General features: G+C 42.1%; 1 protein-coding gene across 2 annotated transcripts in view; it reads left to right on the top strand.

Moving 5' to 3' along the window:
* Positions 1–14,115: 14,115 nt before the first annotated feature.
* Positions 14,116–23,060, top strand: part of SLAIN2 (SLAIN motif family member 2) — a 71,353-nt gene continuing 62,408 nt past the window's right edge. Inside the window, exon 1 of one of the 2 annotated variants that reach the window (XM_024573614.3) lies at positions 14,116–14,922. In XM_024573614.3, coding sequence (XP_024429382.2) covers positions 14,534–14,922 — 389 coding nt within the window. In that variant the 5' untranslated portion in view covers positions 14,116–14,533. The remainder of the gene's footprint in view (positions 14,923–23,060) is intronic. The other variant, XM_024573613.4, reaches the window with a different exon arrangement.

The following is a 23,060-nucleotide window of genomic DNA, read 5'->3' as shown; positions in this document are numbered from 1 at the left end:
TTGTTGTGAAAATGAAAATGAGCACTAAAGTACTGAGAAGAATACATGGTACCACTATTTTTCATATGGTATATAGTCAATCTGAAATTATGCAGAAACACTGTATATTGTGTCCGAATGTACGTATGCTAGGGAAAGTCCGTATGCACATATACATGAATGGGAATGAAATACAAATCACGATAGACGTTATCTCCTGCACAGAAGGCTACTATTGAGCTGCGGTTGGCGCATGGTTGTTACTACGCTTCTCATGCCTGTGTGAAAGCTTAGGGTATGGCTGAACGATTTCAGGATACATTTTAAGTCAAATTAATGAAATGTGTTTTTTAAACTATACACTCAGTGTAAACCAGATTTGTAGAAAATTGCAAAATAGAGGGAAAACCACCCCAAATTATACCATCTTAACCCCCAATTTAAAAAAACTAAGCAATTCTTTCAACATCTTAATGAGGTTGGTGAATAAGAATTTTATTTCTACAGCATTATTCATAACAGCCAAAATCAACCCAAACAGACATCAATAAGTGAAGTCATAAACAAAATGTGGCTTATCCACACAATAGAAGGAAGTTCAGCAATTAAAAAGAATAACATGCTGATAGAGGCTACAACTTGGATGAAATTCAAAAGCATGATGCTTGGGGTAAAAGAAGCCAGACACAAAAGAACACATACTGTATGAGTCCATTTATACGAAGTGTCTAGAAAAGGCAGGAAAAAAAAGTGCTAAAAATAGATCCATGTGTGCCTGGGGCTGCAGGGGAGGGAACAAGGAGTGACTGCAGCTGAGCGCAAGAGATTTTTAGGGGGTGATAAAAATAATCTAAAATTAGACGGTAGCGGCGGTTGCACAACTTTGTACACAGATTAAAACTCATTGAATCGTACATCTAAAATGGGTGAATGTTAGGATTTTAAACACCAGTCTTTATCCCAAAACACTTCTGCTTGGAGGAGTGGGGAGGGAATGTTATTTCTGTTTCCAGACTTGAACATGGAAGGCTATAAATCTGTAAAAGGACCCAGGATCTTACCACATTAAACTATGTCAGTAGTGACCCTCCGGGTAGGTTGAGATGGAGGCTGGAAGCAAGGGCTGCTTTCCGTCAGGGTCCCTAAGGGAAGGCTGCCTTGGAGGAAGTCCCTTACCCACATGCAGCAGCCACAGCAGAAAAAATAGTAACAGCAGCTCCATTAGGCAGAGAGAACTCTGAAGATGGTGTCCAGGTTCTTCATGGTCTGTGGGTGTTTTGCAGGACATCCAGAAGTTTCTGTGTGTTCTGATTGGGGGAGGGCAGGCACCAAGGCCGAGAAAGAGAGGAAACTGAAAGAAGCCTGGAGATGAGGCTCCTGGGACTGAATACTATGTATATGCTGACGACCCCTACATTTCTACCTCTCACGTAGATCTCACACCTGACTCTAGGGCCCCATCTCCCATGAGTGATGTGATATCCGCCATGGAGTACTACACAGAAATATCATGGTAAATGTGGCCCCCAATGGCCATCTTGATTTATACAGCCCCCAATCTCCCCGGCCCCACCACTCTCCCAGGTTGCTACCCTCACCCACATCCACAGTCCCAGGCTCCTCAGCGCACAGAAGCCACATTCTCTATCTTCTCTGCCACCATTTGGTCTTGGCCACCGTCATTTCTCTCCCAGACAAAGCAGCAACCTCTTCACTGGCTTCTCTGCTTCCACTTAGGCTTTCCTCCAACCCAACCTCCACACGGCGGCAAAACTCATCTTCCTGAATGTAAATTGGGTCCCGTCACTCAAGTGCTTAAAATCTTCCATAGCTTCCCATTGTACATAGAATAAATCCAAATTCCTTAACCTTGATCTGCCAGGCCCGGAGTAATCTGGCTTCTGCCTAAGTCCCCACTGCACCACCTGGCTTTCTTCCCCTCACTCACTACATTTTTTCACATTTTTTCTCAGTGCTTACATCACCTAAGACCTTTCCATCTCAAGGCTTTGGCACTTCCGGTCCCTTCTGTTTGTTCCAGTCCTTTGCCTTCTCCTCCTTCACATTTCAACTTCAATATGCCTCTCTCAGAAGTCACCTTCTCTGATCACTCTTTGTAAGGTAGCCTCCCATTTTATTCTCCACCTTATCCTTCTTTTGTTTTCTTCACAGCATTTCTCACAATTTGCAACGATTATGTGTTGATTTACTGATATTTTAGGCGGCTTGTCTTATGAGAACTGAAGTCGGTGCACCATACGCTGTTTACTATGCAGCCCCAGCATTCAGCAGAATACCTGGAATGGCACCGTGGCTCAACAAGGAGCTGCTGAATCGCCTACTTCCCCCTATTGTTCAGTTTTCAGAAAGAAACAGATTTTCTTGGCTGTATCAGGGCTATTTTGATTATAAGTAACAGAAGCCCATTGAAGCCTAAATAAAAGAGAGATTTATTATGTGGACACAGGGTTCTCTCAGGAAACGAAAGGGCAAAGATACAGGTGTGTCTTGGGAAAGAACTCAAAACAGGAGCTAGGGTAACCTGGGGAACCCAGGTATTTTACCCAACGTGCAGGCTAACAAGTTAGCTTGCCAGTTTCATGGATTCTAGCAGGAGACACAAAATTTGTGTTAGACAAAAAAAAACAGTATGTCCTTCTCACCAATAGTTAGTAGCCAGAATATAGCATTTGCATTGGTTCCAAGCTCCAACTCCCATGCGGCCATGTGAGGAGAGCCAGGTTGTGTTACAGGTGAGAAACCTGAACTCGGGGACGCAACTCTATTGTGATGGGCCGTATACCCGACCTTGGCCCTGAGGGGAAGACATTATGTTTATCGTCATGGTCGTAAACAAACCTGCTCTTTGAGAGACAGAGACAGAGACAGAGACAGAGGGAGAGACATTATCTCTAGATTCGAAGGCTGTTTGCTATGTAAATGTTTTTGAAAAGATAATCCAGAACAAGGGCAGCCAGTGCCTCAATCAGTATGTGCAGAAAAGTAAGAGATCCAGGAAGAAATAATTCCCAATAAGCAGGTGGGGGGGGCGGGGCAGGGAGGGTGGTGTTAGAGGGAGAGCTAAGCAAAAAAACACAATAGGCATCCGCCATGTACTTCTCTGGAGTGTAATACCTTTTAGAATGTCCAAGGCAGTAAGTGTAGCACTGTTTACAGATGAATTCAGAGAATATTCACTGATTTGTATCTCATTAAACCTTTACCATTAGAGCTGTTTTTCTTCAGAGAAACATTGATACCTCTTTCTAAAAGGAATAGAGATTTTGAAAACAATAGTAATATGTCTTCACAACAATCAGTATGGAGAACAGTTTAAATTCCTGGCAATGATGCATTTACAACAATTCTTTAAAAAATAGTTTCTCTCTTTAAATTTTGTTTCTGTTTTTTTAAGACTCTATTGTTGCAAAAGATCAAGTGGGGTATTGTTTTATGTTTTTCCTGCTTAAGGGAATCTGAACTATTCTGAATCGGTATGAATAAAAACAAAGCTTGGAACATTTACAGCTATCTTTCAAAGAAATCCAAGAGTGTACAAAGGGAATTAAATTAGATCACTTAACCATTTCAGATACTTTTATTATATTTGAAATTCCGGTTACCCAGAATTCTGTGGGCGATAATAAGAGTCATGTGGTATTAGGAGACAAACTGGTCGTCAAAGCTTACCAGAGTAACCTTATCATTTGGTTTCTCTCTGATCAATGATTGTAAAATGGCAGCTTCTAAACCAGTCCATGATTTATTTGTTTATTGTTTCTTTAGTTACACCTGTTGATATATTGTTTGCCTTACATAATGAGCCCATTAAATATTGAGCTTAAAGCAGTTTAATTCACTTTATAAAGAACTTAACACAGCAATTAAGCACCTAAATACATTCTAAGTTAAGAAAATGGTCCTTGAACCAATTACAGAACCAAGATTTTAGATCATAATGAAGGGTAAACATTTAGGAGCATTCTTCTCTCTAATTCAGTGTTAATACTTTTTCATTGTCTTCTGTCTCTGAAATCTAACAAAGATAATTTCTTCTATTCTTTTGTTTCTCCTATTTCTAACCCAAAAGAAAATTGAACGTATTTCAAATGTATTTGGCTATAGAGCGGGGATGTCAAACTCATTTTCACTGGAGGGGGGGGCGGGGGGCTGCATCAGCCTCACAGTTGCCTTCAAAGGGCCGAATGTAATTTTAGGACGGTATAAATGTAACTACTCCTTAACTAGGGGCAAGGAGCTCGGCGCTGCCGCCTGGTAGAAACAAGGTGGAGGGCCCGATAAACCAAGGTGGAGGGCCGGATTCAGCCCACAGGCCTTGTGTTTGCCACCTGTGCTCTAGAGCTAAGCTGTAATTGCAAATCTAAAATAAAACATGTTACTTACTTTTTCATGTGATGAAATAGTTCTTGAGCTAGAGATATATTTCAATCAACAAAGATTTATTAGAACCTACATGCAAGACATTATACTTAATTACTGTGGAGAGGGACAAAGACAAAAACAACAGTAAAAACAAAACCACATAGCATCGTACTCTTTAATATGTTCACTCCGAAGATGAAATGCCGTTAATCTGCCACCATTATTGTGAACTTTAGCTACTACTATTGAGATAGTGAGTGAGCTTTCATACAGTGCTATGTTAAGCGTGGAACAGTTTGTTGCTGGTGCATGATAAGTACAGAAATTGAGATTAAGCATTTAGAAACTTTTATAGCAATTTGACAAGAATACTTTTCTTTCTGTTGACTCTAATTAAAATTTTAGGCTTCGATTTTATATAGGTTTAAATTTAATTTTTCCAGAAATTCTTCTTTGTTGTATTTTACAAAGGTGTAATTCTCCTAAAGATTGGAAATAACAAAACTCGCCCTTACCAGAGATAGTTTTAGAAACTCCGCTTTAGTATAAAGCATTATAAAGTCATCTATTATTATTATTACGCTTACGTGGCTACTGAGCATGATAGCAGTTTGGTGGGATTATAGGTTGTTTAGTAATGTGCTAGATTTACTGCTGTCATGTACATATTGAGACCCCAAACATTTGAGGTGCCTGATAAAGTCGATGTGCTAACCATCTCCCCTCTGCCCTGATGCCTTCCTGCAATATTGTATTATGGAATCCCGTTCCCCTCTGTTCCCCAGCCTCAGCTTGTCCTACCACTGTGGACTAATATTAGTTAACCTAGTAATATGTGAGTCTAAGATTATGTCACCCAAGAATCTGGACCGGGACATTGAGAGACTGAGTGATTAGGTCACAGTGCACACACAAACTGAAATGTTGTTACAACAGTAACAACAGTTGTTACAATACCAAACCAAAAGCCACATATAAGCTGCTGTGATGAAGGGAACACAGAAGCCACAAGTAAGCAGAACTTTTGGAAGAGAGTAAGAGGAATGGAGCAACAGGTAAACATAAAAGAAGCAGAAGAGAAGGATCTTGTTAAAATGTAAATCAGGACATGTTACTCTTTGGCTTGTAATCCTCCCTTTTCTTTTCAATAAAAATCAAAGTCTTTACAAGTGTCTACTAGGCCCTATAGAATCTTTCCTCCTCTCTGACTTTATCTCCCTCAACGCTCCTCCTCATTCATCCCAGTTTAGCCACACAGACCTGGTTCTTCCTTGAAGTCAGGCACATTACAGCCTCAGGGCCTTTGCACTTGCTGTTCTGCTTGGTATGCTCTCCCCTAATTACCTGCATATCTTGCTCTCTCACCTCCTTCAGATCTTTGCTCAAATGTCATCTTCTCTGTGAGTCCTTCCCTGATCATTCTATGTAAAATTGCAATCCCACCCACACCCACACTCCTTATTGTCCCTATTTTTCTCTATAGCACTATCATCATAGGGCATACTCCGCATCTGACTTACGTGTTCACCTTGTCTGCAGCCATCACTAAAGTGTATGCTCTGTGACGTCAGGTCTTCTTTCTCTGCCTGGTTCTTTGCTGTATGCCCAATGCCTAGAACTGTTCCTGCACATAGTAAGTGCTCCAAAAACATGTTGAAAAAATAAATGAATGAATGCCTAAAGGAAGTGGAGGACATTGCCTTGGTTTCTTACTTTGTAGTTCTAGTCCTCAGGAGGTCTGGCCACACTCTACTACTTATTGTCACATGTTATAATACTACCTTTTAATGGCTCCCCCCTTTTTTATTTTTGTTTTTTTAATCATGTAAATATATATATAGGATTTCAAAGTCAAAACAATGTCACAAGATAAACCCAAGATAAATTTTGTTCCTGTGTCCTTCATTTTGTTTTTTCCTTCCCCATTTGGTTACCATTTTTATTGATATTTAGTTTATTCTTTCCATTGTTTCATTTTACAAATATAAGCATATATGTATATATTTTATATACTCCCCTGCGTTTTACACTGACCCAGTTATCCTGGAGACATATGGAGATATTCCTCTTCCCTTTTTTTCATAGATTTTATTTATTCATTTTTAGAGAGAGGAAGGGAAGAAGAGAGGGAGAGAAACATCAATATGTGGTTGCTTCTTGTAACCACCCCCTACTGGGGACCTGGCTGGCAACACGGGTATGTGTCCTGACTGGGAATCGAACCAGTGACCCTTTGGTTCGCAATCCAGTGCTCAATCCACTGAGCCACACCAGCCAGGACTCCTCTTTCCTTTTTACAGAGACATGGTCCTCCACTGTGTGGATGTAGCATAGTCTTCTCAACTAGTCCCATATTGATACCATTTCAGTTGTTCTCAGTCTTCTGCTATTACAATAATGACATAATAAATAATAAATAGCCGTGTGCATAGGTGTTTTTATTTTTCCAGTTTACTTTCAGAATAGATTCTTAGACATCAGATGAGTGGATAAACCCTTCTTTTAATTGTGATGATTCAAATGGTTTTCTATTCATTACAACCTACAAGTCAAGACTAAGAAGGCCCATCTTAAAACACACTTCTGGGGAAAATCTTATCCCAGTCAGAAGGAATCTATTTCTATTCCACTAATTCTCTCTTGCTAAAAACAAAAACAAAACAAAGGGGAAAATTTGCATTTTCTCTTCTGAGTATCACTCCCATGGCATTTTTCACATGCAGCTTTGTATATGCGGCTATCTGTGCACATCTCATCTCCTCAAATGGACAATAAGCTACTGTGGACCAGGAAGCACATTCCTTACGGCCTTCATCATCTCAGGCTCCTGACAGTGTACCTTGAACTAGTAATGATGACCAAATGAATAAATAAGGTAGGCTAATCCAGCATGTGACAGTTCTCCGTATAAAAGTATCCATTTAGAGTTTTGCCTCACATAACATACCAGAATAAATTCTAGGTGAACTAAAAGGTTCAGTGTGACATTATAAGAAAATATTCAAAAAAGAAGTGTTTACCATTTGTTTAGAAGTCAATGAAAAGAATGTCTACATTTTGTTCCTGAAAACTAGACTGAGCCAAAGAACATGAGCCTGGAGCCCTCCAGCACACCGTTTGGGCTCCTCTCTCATAGCTCCTGTCCATATTGTCTGCTCAGGGTACTAATCCTGGCTGGTGTCACTGCTGGGCTGGCCTTTCAAGGGACAATGGAATCTTTGTGCCCAAATCTAAGGCTCATCAAGTCCATTGCCACAGCTATGTGGAAGATCTGGCAACTATACTATTGTTTGTGATCAGGGCAGACATCAGCTCCTGTGTGTAGGTGGTGGCCTTTGCTAGCCTTTTGACTAAGTGTAGGAGGAGCTTTGTCTGCCTCGACTCTAATAGGCTTCATCCACTCTAGGAGGGGACCTTGTGCAACATTATGATGTAGCTCTGAGAGCATCCAAGTTGGAGAAATAGACAAGCATCTCTTTTATCCTGCCTGTTGGAGAGGTTGAAGAAATTAATTGCCTTCCACGGAGCCTGCAATCCCATCTTTGAAAGCAATACACATTCCCCTGCTACCCCATAGTATATACACCCTCTCCCTGCCAAGGATGATCACAATCGACAGCATAATCCAACCCATTGCCAGCGCCTAACAAAATTTTGCTAAGTTTTTCCTCAAAAGCTGTTTACAAATGATACCACACCATAATCTGGACGCAATATTTAAGGACTCATATGATGCTTAACCAGAACTGCTAATAACTGTTTATGATTGAAAGTTGCCTACATACCCAGCCACACCTCCTGATCCACTGACCTGAGCTGCAAAAACAGGCAAGAAGGAAAGCTCAAACAATTTGGGAGAATGGTGATGGTAGAAAAGAAGCAGCAAGTGCTCCAGTAGTGCCAGTAAACAGCCAAGAGACAGAGCAGCTCTGTCTGAACTGTGAGCCACCACTTCATGTGTAGGTGCCCTACCTGAAGTAAACCATACCCACTGATAACGGGGAACACCTGCGCCATGCCCTGCTATCCCCTGCACTGCCCCACACCCTACCCTCATTTCTCTAGACTGCAGATGTGCGATGAGAGCTATCTGGTTTCCGGGAACTTCGGGCAGATGGAATCTGTTTACAGACAGACACAATGGTGAACTCCTGTGCAGCAGGGAACTTTGCAGGTTGGGCCTTCGTCCAGCATATCTGGTTACCAACTTGTCCCAAGGTTAGAAACTCACAACCCTGCCAGGCAACAGCGTCACTGGCCCTTTAAATGCAACTGTCCCTCCTACACAACCTGCTACAAAGGGTATAAAAAGGCAACTGTCTGCAACCACTCTGTTTTAATATTTGCCAAAAATCATTTTCTCCTCTACCATTGAGCCCGCTGCTCCTTGCTCTTGTCTGTCCCCCTGGCTCTATGCTTTGTCTTTAGATATCTGCTTCTAGTTTTCCCTAACTGAAGAGTCGTTCCATTTATTTTTTTTCCCTATCATGTAGAGGTTTGAAACTTTTGCCACTACATTCTGACCCTTATTTTTGAATCTTCAGGCTTCATTGATTTTTGTGGTACTACTGCCCTGGCTACGTCTCAATCCACTGACTTCTGCCCATAAAACCCCTAGAGGCTGGACTTGTTGACCAGCTTTTCCAATGAGAAGCTCAGACACTGAAGTTTCTTAGCAAACTTCTGGCAGGGGGCTCTTCAGGCCTCACCCACCCACCTCTCAAGTAACTAGAGTACTGTCAAGTGAGTGGCTAGTAGGAAGTCTTTCGAGAGAGATGGAGGAATTGTCTCCCTCTCTAAGGAACACATTTTTTCAATATGTTGGGAACCAGATGTTCTGAAACTTCAAAACTAGCCAACTTGCTCTCAGAGCAAAAGGATTGTGTCATTGGGTATCATAAAGGCAATAACTCTTGCTCCCTCAACCCCCGTCCCAGATGGTGGCTGACTGGGGTATCCCTAGAACTCCGCTTTGTCGTGCACTGTGGGGAATTAGGAGTGCAGAATCTGCAGTCAGACCACCTGGATTCAAACTCAGCTCTACTGGTTCCTATGGGATCTCGGAAATTATTTAACCTCTGTCTCAGTTTCCTCGTTTGTAGAATGGAGATGATGATACTAATAGAAGCTACCTCGAATGACTATTTTGAGTTTAAAATGAATTATTATGTATCATTAAGGTGGTCACTAATTATTAGCTACTATTAGTATTGGGCCAATTCAGAGAGACCTGGATATTTCCAGAATTAACCTTCCAGACTACATATAACTATGTTTATGTAATGACAATGAATGAGGAAGTAACTTTCCGGACGTGCTTGGGCAAACTGAGTAGGTGATGAGCCTTTCAGTCTGTGTAAATTCTAGGAGTATCCCAAAGACTCAGGAATGGAATTCTCTACCAACTTCCTTGGTAGAAGAGTAATTATACAAATATGTCAATGACAGCTTACATTAGCCTAATACAAGCCTGTATTTATAGTCTACTATCTCTACGGTATCTCTAAGTCAATACTCAGAATAATGTATTTTAAATCCTAGAGCAGGTTACCAGGCTTGACTTATCAATGTGGAGACATAGATGATTCTTAAAAAGTGTTCTCCCATTACAGAATGGTAAGTTCTCTAGAACATTGTGGATATTCAGAAGTGACTCTTATTCCACTCTTTCAACTTCACTGTCCTGCTGATAAACTACTTAACGAAAGGAGGAAATAGCAAATGTTACTTAACAATCTTATCTTCCCACTTCCTACCACAGCAAGTGGGGGAGATCAGGTATTGTTTCATCTGGGGCTGAGACAGCAGCCTCCTAAGTGTTCAAGAATGAGTTCACCTCTTCCTCCATCATGGACCACAACAACCCTGCATCAGTGTATTACATGCCCCCAACAATGTGATAGGGGCTTCCCTCTGGCCAGAAGACCTCCCTAAGGAAGGGTTACCTGCCATTATGGGCACTTTTGAGGCATCCCACAACTGTGAGACCTGATCAATGCTGACTGGAAAAATTCCAAGTCCAAATACTCGGCCCTTCTTTAGCCTCCAAGATTTCAATTCCGAATCTCTTACGTACCTAGCCTGTAAAGCTCCTGGAATACCTTTTTAAAACTGCATGTGCCATGGACTGTGAAGAAGAGGCCCCTTGATAGAGTAGAGGGAGGTACATCGGGGGAATGATGCTGGTGAGGAAAAGGTGAGAGAAAACACAGAGGAAAGGACTAGCTAGATGTGTGCCTATGAAGATAAAATGGTTGTATTGGATAGTAGAGTTTTTCTCAAAGAATTTGATAATTTTTTAAAAATAAATGCAAATATTTCTGTAAGTGCCTAGCAATTTCTAAACACACACACATCTTGATTTAAGGTTTTAGGATTACTAAATACCTTTAAGCCATTGAGTAACAGTTTTTCAATCTAAATACTTCTAGTGCCTCGTAATATTTTCCACTTGCTCACAAGTTTCACCAAGAGCTAACATGCAAGTAGGAGCAAGTTATGGAAAGGGCCACACCTGTCTAGAAAAGAAGCAAGTCCTTCATTCAGCAACAAGGCAAGCTTATCATAAAAGACAACACCTGAAAAGCAAGTTGGGCTGTGTGCATGCTGCAGACGCCCAACCTACCAGCTCTACTCTTCATATCTATATGAGAGTAACTTTCAGAGTGACATTTTAAAAAGTGCTCTTAACATTTGAGTCACTAGAGAAGACAGTATTGTAATTAACCTGAAAGAGAAAGATTCTCACACAGTTTAAGATAAAATGAAAATATTCTTTTCCTCATACTTGAGTGAGAATCTGAGGGTTTCTATTCTCAGCAAATTCCTAAGGGCTGTTGGCATTCAGAAGTGGAGAATGACCTAGTTTTGAGGATGACATATATAGTGTGGCATGTTGCTCTTCTGGAGGAGGAAAATATACTTTAAAAAAAAAACAACCATTCAACATTATTAGGAATTTCCATTGTAATGATTTGAGGCACAATAAACACATGTACCTGAAATTCTGTTTTAGGAGGCTTCACACGACCTAAATCTACCCATTCATTTAACATTTATTAAGCACCTACCACATAGCAGGCACTGTTTTAGGCACCAGGGATACAACAGTGAGCCCTGTTCTTACACAGTTAACATTCTACTGAAGACAGATAGGAAGTAAACAAAGGAGGAAATATATAATGTGTTTGAGGAAAAATGAAACAGGCTAAGGGGAGGGGGAATGACAGCGATGCTATTTTAGAGGATAGTAATAACAAGGATAATGAATTTAGGTGATATTTGAGCTGAGACCAGAATGAAGAGAGTCAGTAATGAGACAATGTAGGTGAAGAATAGGTACTAGACAGAGGAAACATCAAGTTCAAAGTTCCCAAAGTAGAAGCATGCTTGGCATGTTTGAAGAACATCAAGAAGGAGTAGAATGGTGGAAGTGAAGAGTAGTAGTCAATCCAATACTTACAGAAGTTGCCCTGGCTGGTGTGGCTCAGTGGACTGAGTGCCAGCCTGTGAGCCAAAGGGTCACCTGTTCGATTCCCAGTCAGGGCACAGGCCTGGGTTGGGGGCCAGGCCCTCAGTAGGGGGCGCCTGAGAAGCAGCCACACATTGATGTTTCCCTCTTTCTCCCTCCTCCCTCCCTTCCCCTCTCTAAAAATAAATAAATAAAAAGATTAACAGTCAAAACAAATACTTTTTTAAAAATACTTGCAGAACTTGCTAAGTATCCACTCTTATAGCCCAAGGAAAGGACTTTGGATTGTAAGTATGCTGGGAAGCAAGTGGAAGATTCCTAGCAGGAAAGTTACCTGATCTGACTCACACAGAGGATCATCTAGTTACTGTGTGCCTCACAGGTAGTAAGCAGCAGACTAGAAAAGCCCCTTAAGAGAGTACCACACTAATCTAGACAAGAAAAGGCAAATTGAACTACAGTTGTAGTAGTGGAGGTGCTAGAAAGTATTCAGACGTATTTTGAATATAGAGCCAGCATGACATGCTTAAGGACCAGAGATTATGTCAAGCACCATATTTGTGGTACAGCTAGAATCTGCCACCAGGCTTTCTGGTTTTCAATTCATCCCTCCACATGACACCAAATTCTCCTTACCCCATGGGATATCAAAGTTTAACTTCATACTGTCATGTGAACTATTTCTTTCAAGGAATATGTTTGAAGTATCCTCAATAAAGAAACTGCCCACTTGGAATCTATTTCATAAACCATTAAATGCAAGCAAAAAGTGGTATATGTGAAATAGTCATGGTGTTTAACATTCTGGCAACTAGTGTCTTGGACACATTCAGATGTGTCTGAGGCAGCAATGCTATTTAGATGAGCATTATACGGATGATACATATTAATTCACAACTGTTGTGTACTAGCAGACAAAGACATCCTTCAACTGGGTGTGCATAGCTGAGAAATACTCTATTGATTTATAGTTAGTCAGGAAACTTTCAAAATACTCAATGCTGTTTTTTGCTATGAATAAACATCCATCTTGTCCTTGACCTGTCAGAATTCACATTCTACCTTTCAATAAATTTAGTCTTGAATATCCACTGTGTCAGGCAATACACTACACATGGAAAACAAAAATGAATGGTCCATTTTCTTCTACTATACAAACAGAAATAAACAAAAAAGATTTCTTTAAAAAGTTTTTTTAAAACTGCGGAACCACCTGTTCAAAACTACTGATCAGGTAACGCTACAGTAAACAGAACAACTAGATGTTTGTGGAATTGTCAGGAAAAGTTTTCCTAGATGGGTGAACATGGGTTTTAAGAAATCAGATTTGACAGGTAGAATATTCCAGGCAAGGAAAATACAGCAGAGGAAAGCTAAAAAGTACAAGCAAGTAAACCACGGCCACACCCAGGAGTAATGGGACTGGGTTATTATTAGCTATGGGTGGAGGAGGCAATTAGAGGAAATCTGCAAACACAAGCCAAGTAGTACACAAATGACAAATGAAGAGGAATAAAAGTGATAAAAACAAAGCATTTAAGTGGTTTTTGTTTTGTTTGGTTTTGCTGCCTGTAGTACACATTATAAACGGGTGCCACTTACGGCAGATTTTTACATTCATACATCTCTCAACATTCATCGGTATATGTCAACATGATTATTAAGTACTCTTAATACCAACTTCTAAAAAAGTCAGGACCCACAGTGTAAAAGTTTTTCAGAACAAAACTGATCAAACAGCTAATTATGCATCAATACATGGACAAAGGCAAAGAGAGAGGTGCAGTTTTCTATATTCCGCTTTTAAGTAGGGGAAACTGTTTTATACGGTGAGATAAAGCCTTTAAAGTGCTTACAGTGTCTGGCCCATAGTAAGCACTCAATTTATGGTTATTATTTTGACCTTAGATCTTTCTCAACCATGTGGGATTCTGTTTTCTCATTTGCAGAGATGGGTCACAGATGGTCTCTGAGGCTCCTGCTAGCCAATCTCCTATTTCAAGTAGGAATCGAATAAATATTTGCTGAACAAACAGGCAAAGTAAACTGTCGTTCCTTGGGGCCTGGCTGAGTGCCCTTCCGAGAACCAGCAAGGAGGGAATACAAGATCCGCTTGCTGGTCCCACCTGCCGGCGTTTAAGGGTAGAGAACACCCAACACGCCCCTCACCCAAGACCAATAGGCGGAGGCGAGCGTGTCGATTTCCCTCGCTCGTGCCCCGCCCCCTGCGAGAACACCCCACCCCAGGCGGCCCCGCAGCGACCCACCTCCGCCGGCCGCAGGGACACGCCCCTTCCGGCGCACGCCCCGCCCGCTCGCCCCGCCCCGCCGCGAGCTCGCCACTGGGTCCTCACTGCGCCCGCCCGGGCCGCGTCCACACTCGACGCTCTGAGGTCACCGACGGGGCTGGGCTGCGGGGGGCGGAGGGGGCGGAGGGACGGAGGGAAGATGGCGGCCGCGGCCGGATATTGGCGCCGCCTCCCCCAATCCTGGAGCCGGCGCAGATGAGGCGGGTCGGCTGGGGCCAGCGGCACTTCGGAACCCGAGCTGGGGGGACGCTGGCGGTGGGGCCTGGCCCTGCTCTATGCCGGCGTCTCGGCTAGCGTGAGCGGCAACGGCGGCGACGCCTCTCGGCTCCGGCTCTTTCCCGGTGGTTGCGAGGCCGAGCGGGTGGCGGGCGGCGGAGGCGGCGGGGCCGGGATGGAGGACGTTAACTCCAACGTGAACGCGGACCAGGAGGTGCGGAAGCTGCAGGAGCTGGTGAAGAAGCTGGAGAAGCAGAACGAACAGCTGAGGAGCCGCTCGGGGGCCGTGCAGGGCGCTGGCTCCCTCGGGCCCGGCAGCCCGGTGCGAGCCGGCGCGTCCACTCCCTCCTCCGGCTCGGCGTCCCCTCGGGGCTTCCCCTTGGGCCTCAGCGTCAAGTCGCCCGGCGGGGCTGGGTCGGGCCCGAGGCGGACGAGTAGCGAGGAGCTGCGGGACACCACCTCCCTGCTAGCAGCGGGCGAGGGCGGCTTGCTGGACGAGGTGGAGCCGCTGCGGCCCGAGGAGCTGGAGCGCCTGTCAGGCTGGGAGGAGGAGGAGGAGAGCTGGTGAGCGCGGGGCGCCGGGCCGGGGCTGGGCGGGGACGAGCCCGGGGGCGGAGAGCGGCTTCCGAGGGTCCTCCGGGTAGGGCGCCGGGCGGGACACCTCGCTTTGTGTAGCCGGATCCGCTCTCTGACGGGCACTCGTGACTTTCTCGCTTTGGCCGGGGGAGGGTCAGCTGGACTTGGAATTCGAGGCGTGCGAGAGGAAAGGACCTAGTAGCCAGTACTCTGGGTTGTGGACCCTCTGGGTTTTGGATCCCATTGGGGTCTGTGGGTTGGCACAGCCTGGGAAGGGCTGCTCGTCGTGGGAGGAGCCGGAGGTGGGAAACTGCTCTTGGGAAGGGATCCTGCTTTGTGTGATAGGGAATAAATACATACTGGCGTTGGGATGGTGGCCGGAGCATTTTGTGTGTCGGGGAGGGGTCTGCTTGGCGAGGTGGCCCCGGGAGCGGTGCACTAGTGGTCTCAGTCTGTGCAGCGGGCAGCGCTTCGGACGCGAGGGAGATGGGTGCGTTTCTGGCGGCGAAGGGCAGACCGTGTGAACCCGCACTCCCCTTTGGGCAGTGGGGTAGCGCTCGCTTTGTGTGCGGAGGGCAGAGGATGGTGCCGCTTTGTGTAAGAGTCAAGGGTGGAACAAGAGCCCTGGCTCCTATTTCTTAAACAAGCGCTGGGTCTGGCCTTTTTTTTTTTTTTTTTTTCTTTTTTTGGAGCTGGACAGTTATCACATCTGTCTTTCCTTTACATTTTTAAGTTGGGCTTTTGGAAAGCCAAAGCTGTATTTTCATAAGCCAACTTCTTGATAAAATTGTGACCCCCACGGTAACATCACTTCCATAAATAGGAAGGACATGCGAGGCAGTTACCCTCATATTTTATTGCAGCCACATAAAGCTGTCTATGGGAAATTCTTTCTCTTAATTTATCCTTTTATAAAGCTTTAACTTTTGGCTGAAATGTTTCTACTCTTTGTTGAAATTGAAACGTACAAGTTACTGAAATCGAAGTCCTTCACGGGCTCTGGTATTGCAGGATTCTAACTTTACAGTGTACTCAGGTGTTTAAGAGCTTTGCCTGGATTCAGGCCCTGGCTCTGCCATTTACTAGTTGTATGACCTTGGGCAACCTACTCCGAGCTTCATTTTCTTCCTCTATTTGATGGTGAAAATAATAGTTCTTAACTCTATGTAGTTGTGAAGATTGAAAGAATCCATGTAAGCTTTTAGTACTAGGTCTGGCATGCAGTGAACTCTCCAAGACCAGCTGCGCTTACTCTTAAGCCTAGTTATTTAAATCAAGAAAGATTTCCAAGATCTTAGAAGATCTTATGAGAGAGTCTAAAGATTCTTAAAAGTTGACACCTGTTCATTAAGGCACTTATGGTCTTTTGGGGATCCAAGTTTTATGCAGTTAAATAACCTGGATGTGTACAGTGAATTGCCAAAAAAAAAAAAAAAAAAAAGAGTGATAGAAACAAGAAGTTCTGAGAGTGCTCAGAACTTGAGAAGAAAGTAATAGTCCGAAGTAGCTGAGGCAAACTTTAAGGACGGGAGGTGGCATTAGAGAGAGGGAGAGTGGGAAGGGGATTTACGCTCTGACAACTGCTGGAGCAGAGTCAGGGATGTTTGTAGGCCCTAATTAGGAAGGTTTGAATTACAGAGGTACTCTTGAATATATGATGTCAAGCCTTTGTTTTATTGTCAAGTGATAAGGAATATTATTAGAATTAACTGTGATATTGACAATTTTTTCATATCAGCGTGAAATCACGTCCTCCGAAAGGAATCTTGGGTATGTATACACTTTAAGAGAACCCAGAATCATTTAAATATCATCACATGCCTCTTCCAAGCGATGATGATGATGCTCTAATAATGAGGATTAGCTGCACTCATCAGCCCATTTTAGATTATGTATTATTAGAACACATTGACTCCACTCGAGAAGCTGATTAAGTTTTGCACCTTTGGTTTCTGACTATAGGGTTTGTTGCGGTAAAGCAAGTCTTAAATACTATCCTAGAAGTTTCTTTTGGCTGGGTGGGTCCTGGTTACTGCTTTGATCCTGGCTACATTTCTTGATATTGTAGATGTCCTATACTTTCTGAAAAAATATGCATGAATTGAAAGTTTAATAACTATAAAGTGCTTTGGGATGTGTGTTTGGAGTGTAAGTTGAAAGGGGGTGGGTGTTAGTGGCAGGGGGAGGAAGATTCATAGAGTCAAGAGTTTTTTCTTAGGTGAAAATCTGCTTTCCTGTAAGATACCCCTTGTACCTTCCTTTTCATGTAGAAGAATTGTTTTTGTGTATACCATATAATGCCAGTTCTGAATGTGTCTGTAGACACTGTGTGAAAAAATAGTGGTGGGTCTGAGGTCAAATATATATGCAATAATCAAAAGTCAACAAAAATAAACAGTTTTTTTAATGCTGTACTTTTTGATATGCTAATGTGAATTGAATATAGTAAATCTCTAAGTGTTAAGGTTTCCTAAACTTACCTGAGATCCTAAGGAACTGGAATCCATAGAACATACTTAGAAAACAGCGCTCTAGAGTAGTGTTTTTTTACTTCTTCTTCTTTTTTTTTGCTCCAGCTTCATGACAAGAAATACATTTTACATCATAGGCTAGTACACACATGTGTATGAATAATTGAAACAAAAATTTCATACGGCTATAGTTAGTTTTAGTACATGTGGTACCCTCTAATATTTTCTGTTCTGTTTTCTTTAAGAAAAAATTCCGGTTACAACCAACTAAGCTTATTTTGTGACCCATTAATGGATTGTAACTCTAAGTTTGAAAAACACTATTCTAAAACAACTAGGAAAAGTCTAGAGATAGGAACTAACATTGTTGTATATCACAGCGTGTCAGGTACCTTATAAACATTTTGCACTTAATTGCATTTAATTTTTATCCATTTATGAGGTAGGTATCATTGTCTGGGTAAGGCCACTTAATCTCTCTTTTAAGCATCAAATGAAACACAGTAAATGATAAGAGTCAGGTTTGAAACCAGGCCTTTTGACATCAAAGCCTGTGCTGTTCCCATTGTTTTTTGCTTTTTCAAGTATAATCTCTTTTCCACGTGATTGACTCCCGAAAACATTTGAAGACCACTGTGACGATCCTCTAATGCCTTCTCCCCAGAACGTACTCAGCCTTTAGATGATACTTGACCAGACAGTGTGTGGTAGGTATAATTGCTTGAGCTAAGTGCTGTTATTTTGAAACCAATATTTCATTAACAGTTTTAAATTGTTACTTATGTTTAATATGAGCCTATAGGGTCAGATACACTCTTTGACAATGTTTTAGTTTTGTCCCATTGTTTGGAGGGGTAGGCCTAATCCTTTTCCAGGCTTAGTGTCCATCATCTTGCCTCAATTGAACTTCAGTTTCCTTTGAAGAATGTTTATTTGGCCTATTTGAACAAACTATTGGCAGAAAAACAGAAGCTGAAGAAGAATATTTCTGCCTACTCTTTGTCATCTGGTATCATTGTATACTTTGCTCCAGTCTCTTTGTAGTAATCCCCTTAATGTAATTTTTCTTCCCTAAGTTTTTATTTGTTGAGATGAAATTCACACACAATAAAATTTTCATATTTAAAGTGTGATTTACTGATTTTTTAGTGTATTCATAAAGTTGTGCTGCAGTTACACCACTCTCTGATTCAAAACATTTTCTTCGTTCTCACAAAAAACTCCAACTCCTTATCAGTCACTTCCCATTTCCCCCAGGCCCCAGCTCCACTTATCTACTTTCTGTGTTTAGGGAATTGCCTCTTCTGTTCATTTCACATAAATGAAATCATATAATATGTGGCTTTTGTGTCTGGCTTATTTCATTTAGTACAGTGATATTCTTTTTTTTTTTTTTTAAGATTTTATTTATTTTTAGAGAGGGAGAGAAACATCAATGTGTGGCTGCCTCTCGTGCACCCCCTACTGGGGATCTGGCCTGCAACCCAGGCATGTGCCCTAGACTGGGAATTGAACCTGCCAACTGAGTCACACCGGCCAAAGCTTCGTTTAATACAGTGATTTTCAACCTTTTTCACCTCATGGCATACAAATTACTAAAAATGTGTGACACACACAAAAATATACATTTTTTGCTGATCTGACAAAAAAATAGGTATGATTTTGATTCACATCAGATGGCTGTTGTCTTGGCACTTGTCTTTTTTTTTTTTTTTTTTTTTGGACAGTGTAAGGGAAAAGAGGTCAGTGCCTTTGACTAAAGAGTCAGGTATTACATGTTTTATTCCAAAATTTTTTTTTACGTATTGGTTTGAGAGAGAGAGAAAGGACAGAGAGACAGATACAGAGAGAAACAGGGATTTGTTACTCCACTTATTTATGCATTCATTGGTGGACTCTTGCATGTGCCCTGACCAGTGGTTAAACCCAGAATCTTGGCGTACAGGGACAACGCTCTGATCAACTGAGCTAACTAGCCAGGGAGGTATTGCATGTTTTAAAAATTCTTGCAGTGCCCTGACCGGTGTGGCTCAAATGGGTGTCCTCCCCCAAAGCAAAAGGTCACTTGTTGAGTTCCCAGTCAGGGCACATGCCTAGGTTGCATGTTTGGTCCCCTGCTGGGGCATGTGTGAGAGGCAACCAATTGATGTTTCTCTCTCACATCGATGTTTCTCTCCCTCTCTTCTCCTTCCCTTCTGTCTCTAAAAAATAAATACATCTTTAAAATTAAAAAAAAAATTCTTGCACTACACTGGTTGAAAATTGCTGATTTAGTATAATGTTTCAACATTCATATTGCAGCATGTATCATAACATTCTCTTTTTTTATTGTCATTTATGTCTGAATAATATTACCCCATTTTGTTTATCCATTTATTAGTTGATGGGCATTTGGGTTTCTATCTTTTGGCTATTATGAAAAATGCTGCTATGAATATTTATGAGATTTTATATGGATATATTTTTACTTTGCTTGGGTATATACCTACAAGTAGGATTACTAGATAAAATGGTCACTCTATGTTTAACTTTTTGAGAAATTATCAAACTGTTTCCCCTAGTAGCTATGCCATTTTATGTTTCCACGAGCAACATAATTATACGAGTGTTCCAGTTTCTGCGTGTCCTCGCCAACACTTGTTATTGGATGTGTTTTTTGTTACGTAGCCATCTGCTGGTAGCTCACTGTGGCTCTGATTTGCATTTGCCTAATGACTAATGATGTCCAGCATCTTTTAATGTATTTATTGGCCATTTGTATGTCTTCTTTGGAGAAATGTTGGCTTAAACCATTTGCCCATTTTCTAAGTGGGTTGCCTGTCTTCATTTTGTTAAGTGGTAAGAGTGCTTTATATATTTTAGATATTAATACCTTGTGAGAGAGATGATTTACAAATATTTAATATTATGATATCCAGTTTATTTTTTCTTCTGTTGCTTGTGCTTTTGGTGTCATATCTAAGAAACCTCTGCCTAATCCGAGTTCATGAGATTTACTCTTGTGTTTTTTTCTAAGAGGTTTATAACTGTTACATTTAGGTCTTTGATCCATTTTATCATGGCAAAATACTTGTATACGTAATATCAAACTGACCGTGGTAACCATTTTTAAGTGTGTAGTCAGTTCAGTGGCATTGAGTACACTCCTGCTGTTGTGCAGCCCTCCGTCTCCAGAACTTTTTTATCTTTCCAAAATTGAACTCCATGCGTGAAACAGTGCCCGCGTCCACCCGCAAGCCTGGACAACTGCCGTTCTGCATTTTGTCTCATATTTGACTACTTCAGACAACTCATCTGTGTGGAATCAAACAGTACTTGTGCTTCGTGACTGCCTTTTGTCACTTACCACAGTGTCTCCAAGGTTCATTATGTTGCTGCACATCTCAGAATTCTTTTCCTTCTTTCCTTTTTTTTTTTTTCATACTCCTCAATGGGCAAGAGAAAACAGCAATTTCTCTTCAATCCTTGCCAACATTTTGCTTTTTTAATGTAATGTAAGGTAGGGGTTCAACATCATTCTGAAATCTTTCTGTTCCCACACGTAAGCTTACATGATATATATGATGTTTATATTAAAATATGGAATGTATTTTTTTATGGGGAAAAAAACTCCATCAAATTCAGCCTCCCAAATGTGTAGTTCAGTGTTGTCAACCACATGCATGTGGTTGTACAACAGGTCCCCGGAACCCTTCCATCCTGCAAACCGAAATATCCTCATAAAATACCAACTCCTTACCTCCCCTACCAGCCCCAGCCCCAGCTCCTGGCAGCCACCCTTCTGCTTTGTTCCGGAGTTTGACTGCTCTAGGTACCTCGTAAGTGGAATCATGTAGTATTTGTATTCCTATGACTCACTTATTCACTTAGCATAATGTCCTCAAGTTTCATCCACGCTGTGGCATATGACAGGGTTTCCTTTTTTAACATAATACATTCCATTGTGTGTGTGTGTCTATGTCCGTGTGTCTGTATCTATCACATTTTCTTCATCATTCATTCGTTGATGGACACTTGGATTTCTTCTGCCTCTTGTGAATAGTGCCACTATGAACGTGGGCACGCAAATATCTGTACGAGCCCTTACTTTCACCTCTGGGAATACACCCACAGGTGAAATTGCTGGATCAAATGGTAATGCTACATTTGATATTTTTAGTGGCACCTTGTTCTCAAGCTTAACTCATTGCAGAAGGCTGTTCAGGAAATGATTTATTTGAAACCCGAATCATTTTCTCATTAGAAATAATGTAAATGAGTTAATCCATTCTAGACCCCCAAATTATTCCGTTTTAACCTTTCTTATATACATGTCTAATGTACTGTTTAATCTATAAGTAAACACTTTAAAACCAAAAAAGGACATGAAATGTAAATGAAAACTTAACAGAAATGAAATGTAAAAACAATTACGTACACGGTAGAACTTACCTTTAATGTTGAGAGTTACTGATGACTGAACAGGGAGAGGAGGGATGGGGGGATATTACTGTTTAGAAGTGGAGTCCCCTTCCATAAAAGTATCACGTAGCTGCTGTTCTGGGATTCTTTCTCTCTTTTGTCTTTTGGCTCCACTAGAACTTGCTTCAGGCCCGCTGGGCCTCTCTCACTAAAACCTATCCAGTGATGTTCGTTCTTGCCTGCATTTTAACACTTGCTTGAAGTGAAACACTGTACTGTCATTGAACAAGTTTAATTGCTACTTTTTTGTCATGGTGATATTTCTCAATAAAACTTTGCATTTTTCCCCATTTCCCAAGCATTTTCTTGACTAGTGAAGTAGGAGTTACCCTCCCTTCCCCTGTCCTCCGAAGAGAGCCCCCAGCTGCCATCTGATGCTGCTCCATCTGAAGGTCTTTGAGTTCTTTGGTGGTCCACTCAGCGTAGTGATCCTCCACCAACTCCTCATTGTCACCATCTACTTCCTAGCCCAAGGACTTACCCAGAGACACAGTGTCCTCCACAGCAGACACAGGCTTGTCCTCAAAGCCCTCAACATCTCAGCAGAGACTCAAGCCACAGTTTCCTCCAGGCTGACTACATGGTCCTGGAAGACATGTCCCCCCATACTTTGTGAGCCTCAAGCAAGTGAGGACGGTAAAATGTTCCTTCCAGAGCTCTCTGTGGGTTAAATTAGTTTCAGAGGTCACCTCAAAAGACCCCTGCAACAGTTCTTTAAAATTAGAAATGACCTGCTGGTCCATGGGCTAGACAGTAGGTGGCAAGAACCTAACAGTGATGAAGCTGTATTCCTCCACCAACGGGGGCCTCCGAGCCTGGAGGGTGGGCAGGAGCATGGTCCATTACAAGAAGTGTCCTGAGTGGCGGCTGTTTTTCCCGGAAGTATTTCTTCACACTTGGGGCAGACACGTCATCAATGCACTCAATACAAAATTGCCTGGTGACCCAAGCCTTGCTCTTCGGCCTCCACATCACATTCAGCTTGTTTTCCATGACATTATTTTGCTTGAAAACACACAGGTTTTCAGAATGATAGACCAGTAGAGGCTTCAATTTAAAGTCCCCACTCGCATTTCTACACAACAGTAATGTCAGCCTGGCCTTCATTGGTTTCTGTCCTGGAAATGACTTCTCCTCCTGTGCAACGTAGGTTTTCTTTGTTATTTTCCTGCAGAAGAGGCCTGTCTCATCACA

Source organism: Desmodus rotundus, chromosome 4 (genome assembly GCF_022682495.2).
Source record: "Desmodus rotundus isolate HL8 chromosome 4, HLdesRot8A.1, whole genome shotgun sequence".
Classification (NCBI taxonomy): Eukaryota; Metazoa; Chordata; class Mammalia; order Chiroptera; family Phyllostomidae; genus Desmodus; species Desmodus rotundus.
This window is presented reverse-complemented; position numbering and strand designations above follow the sequence as displayed.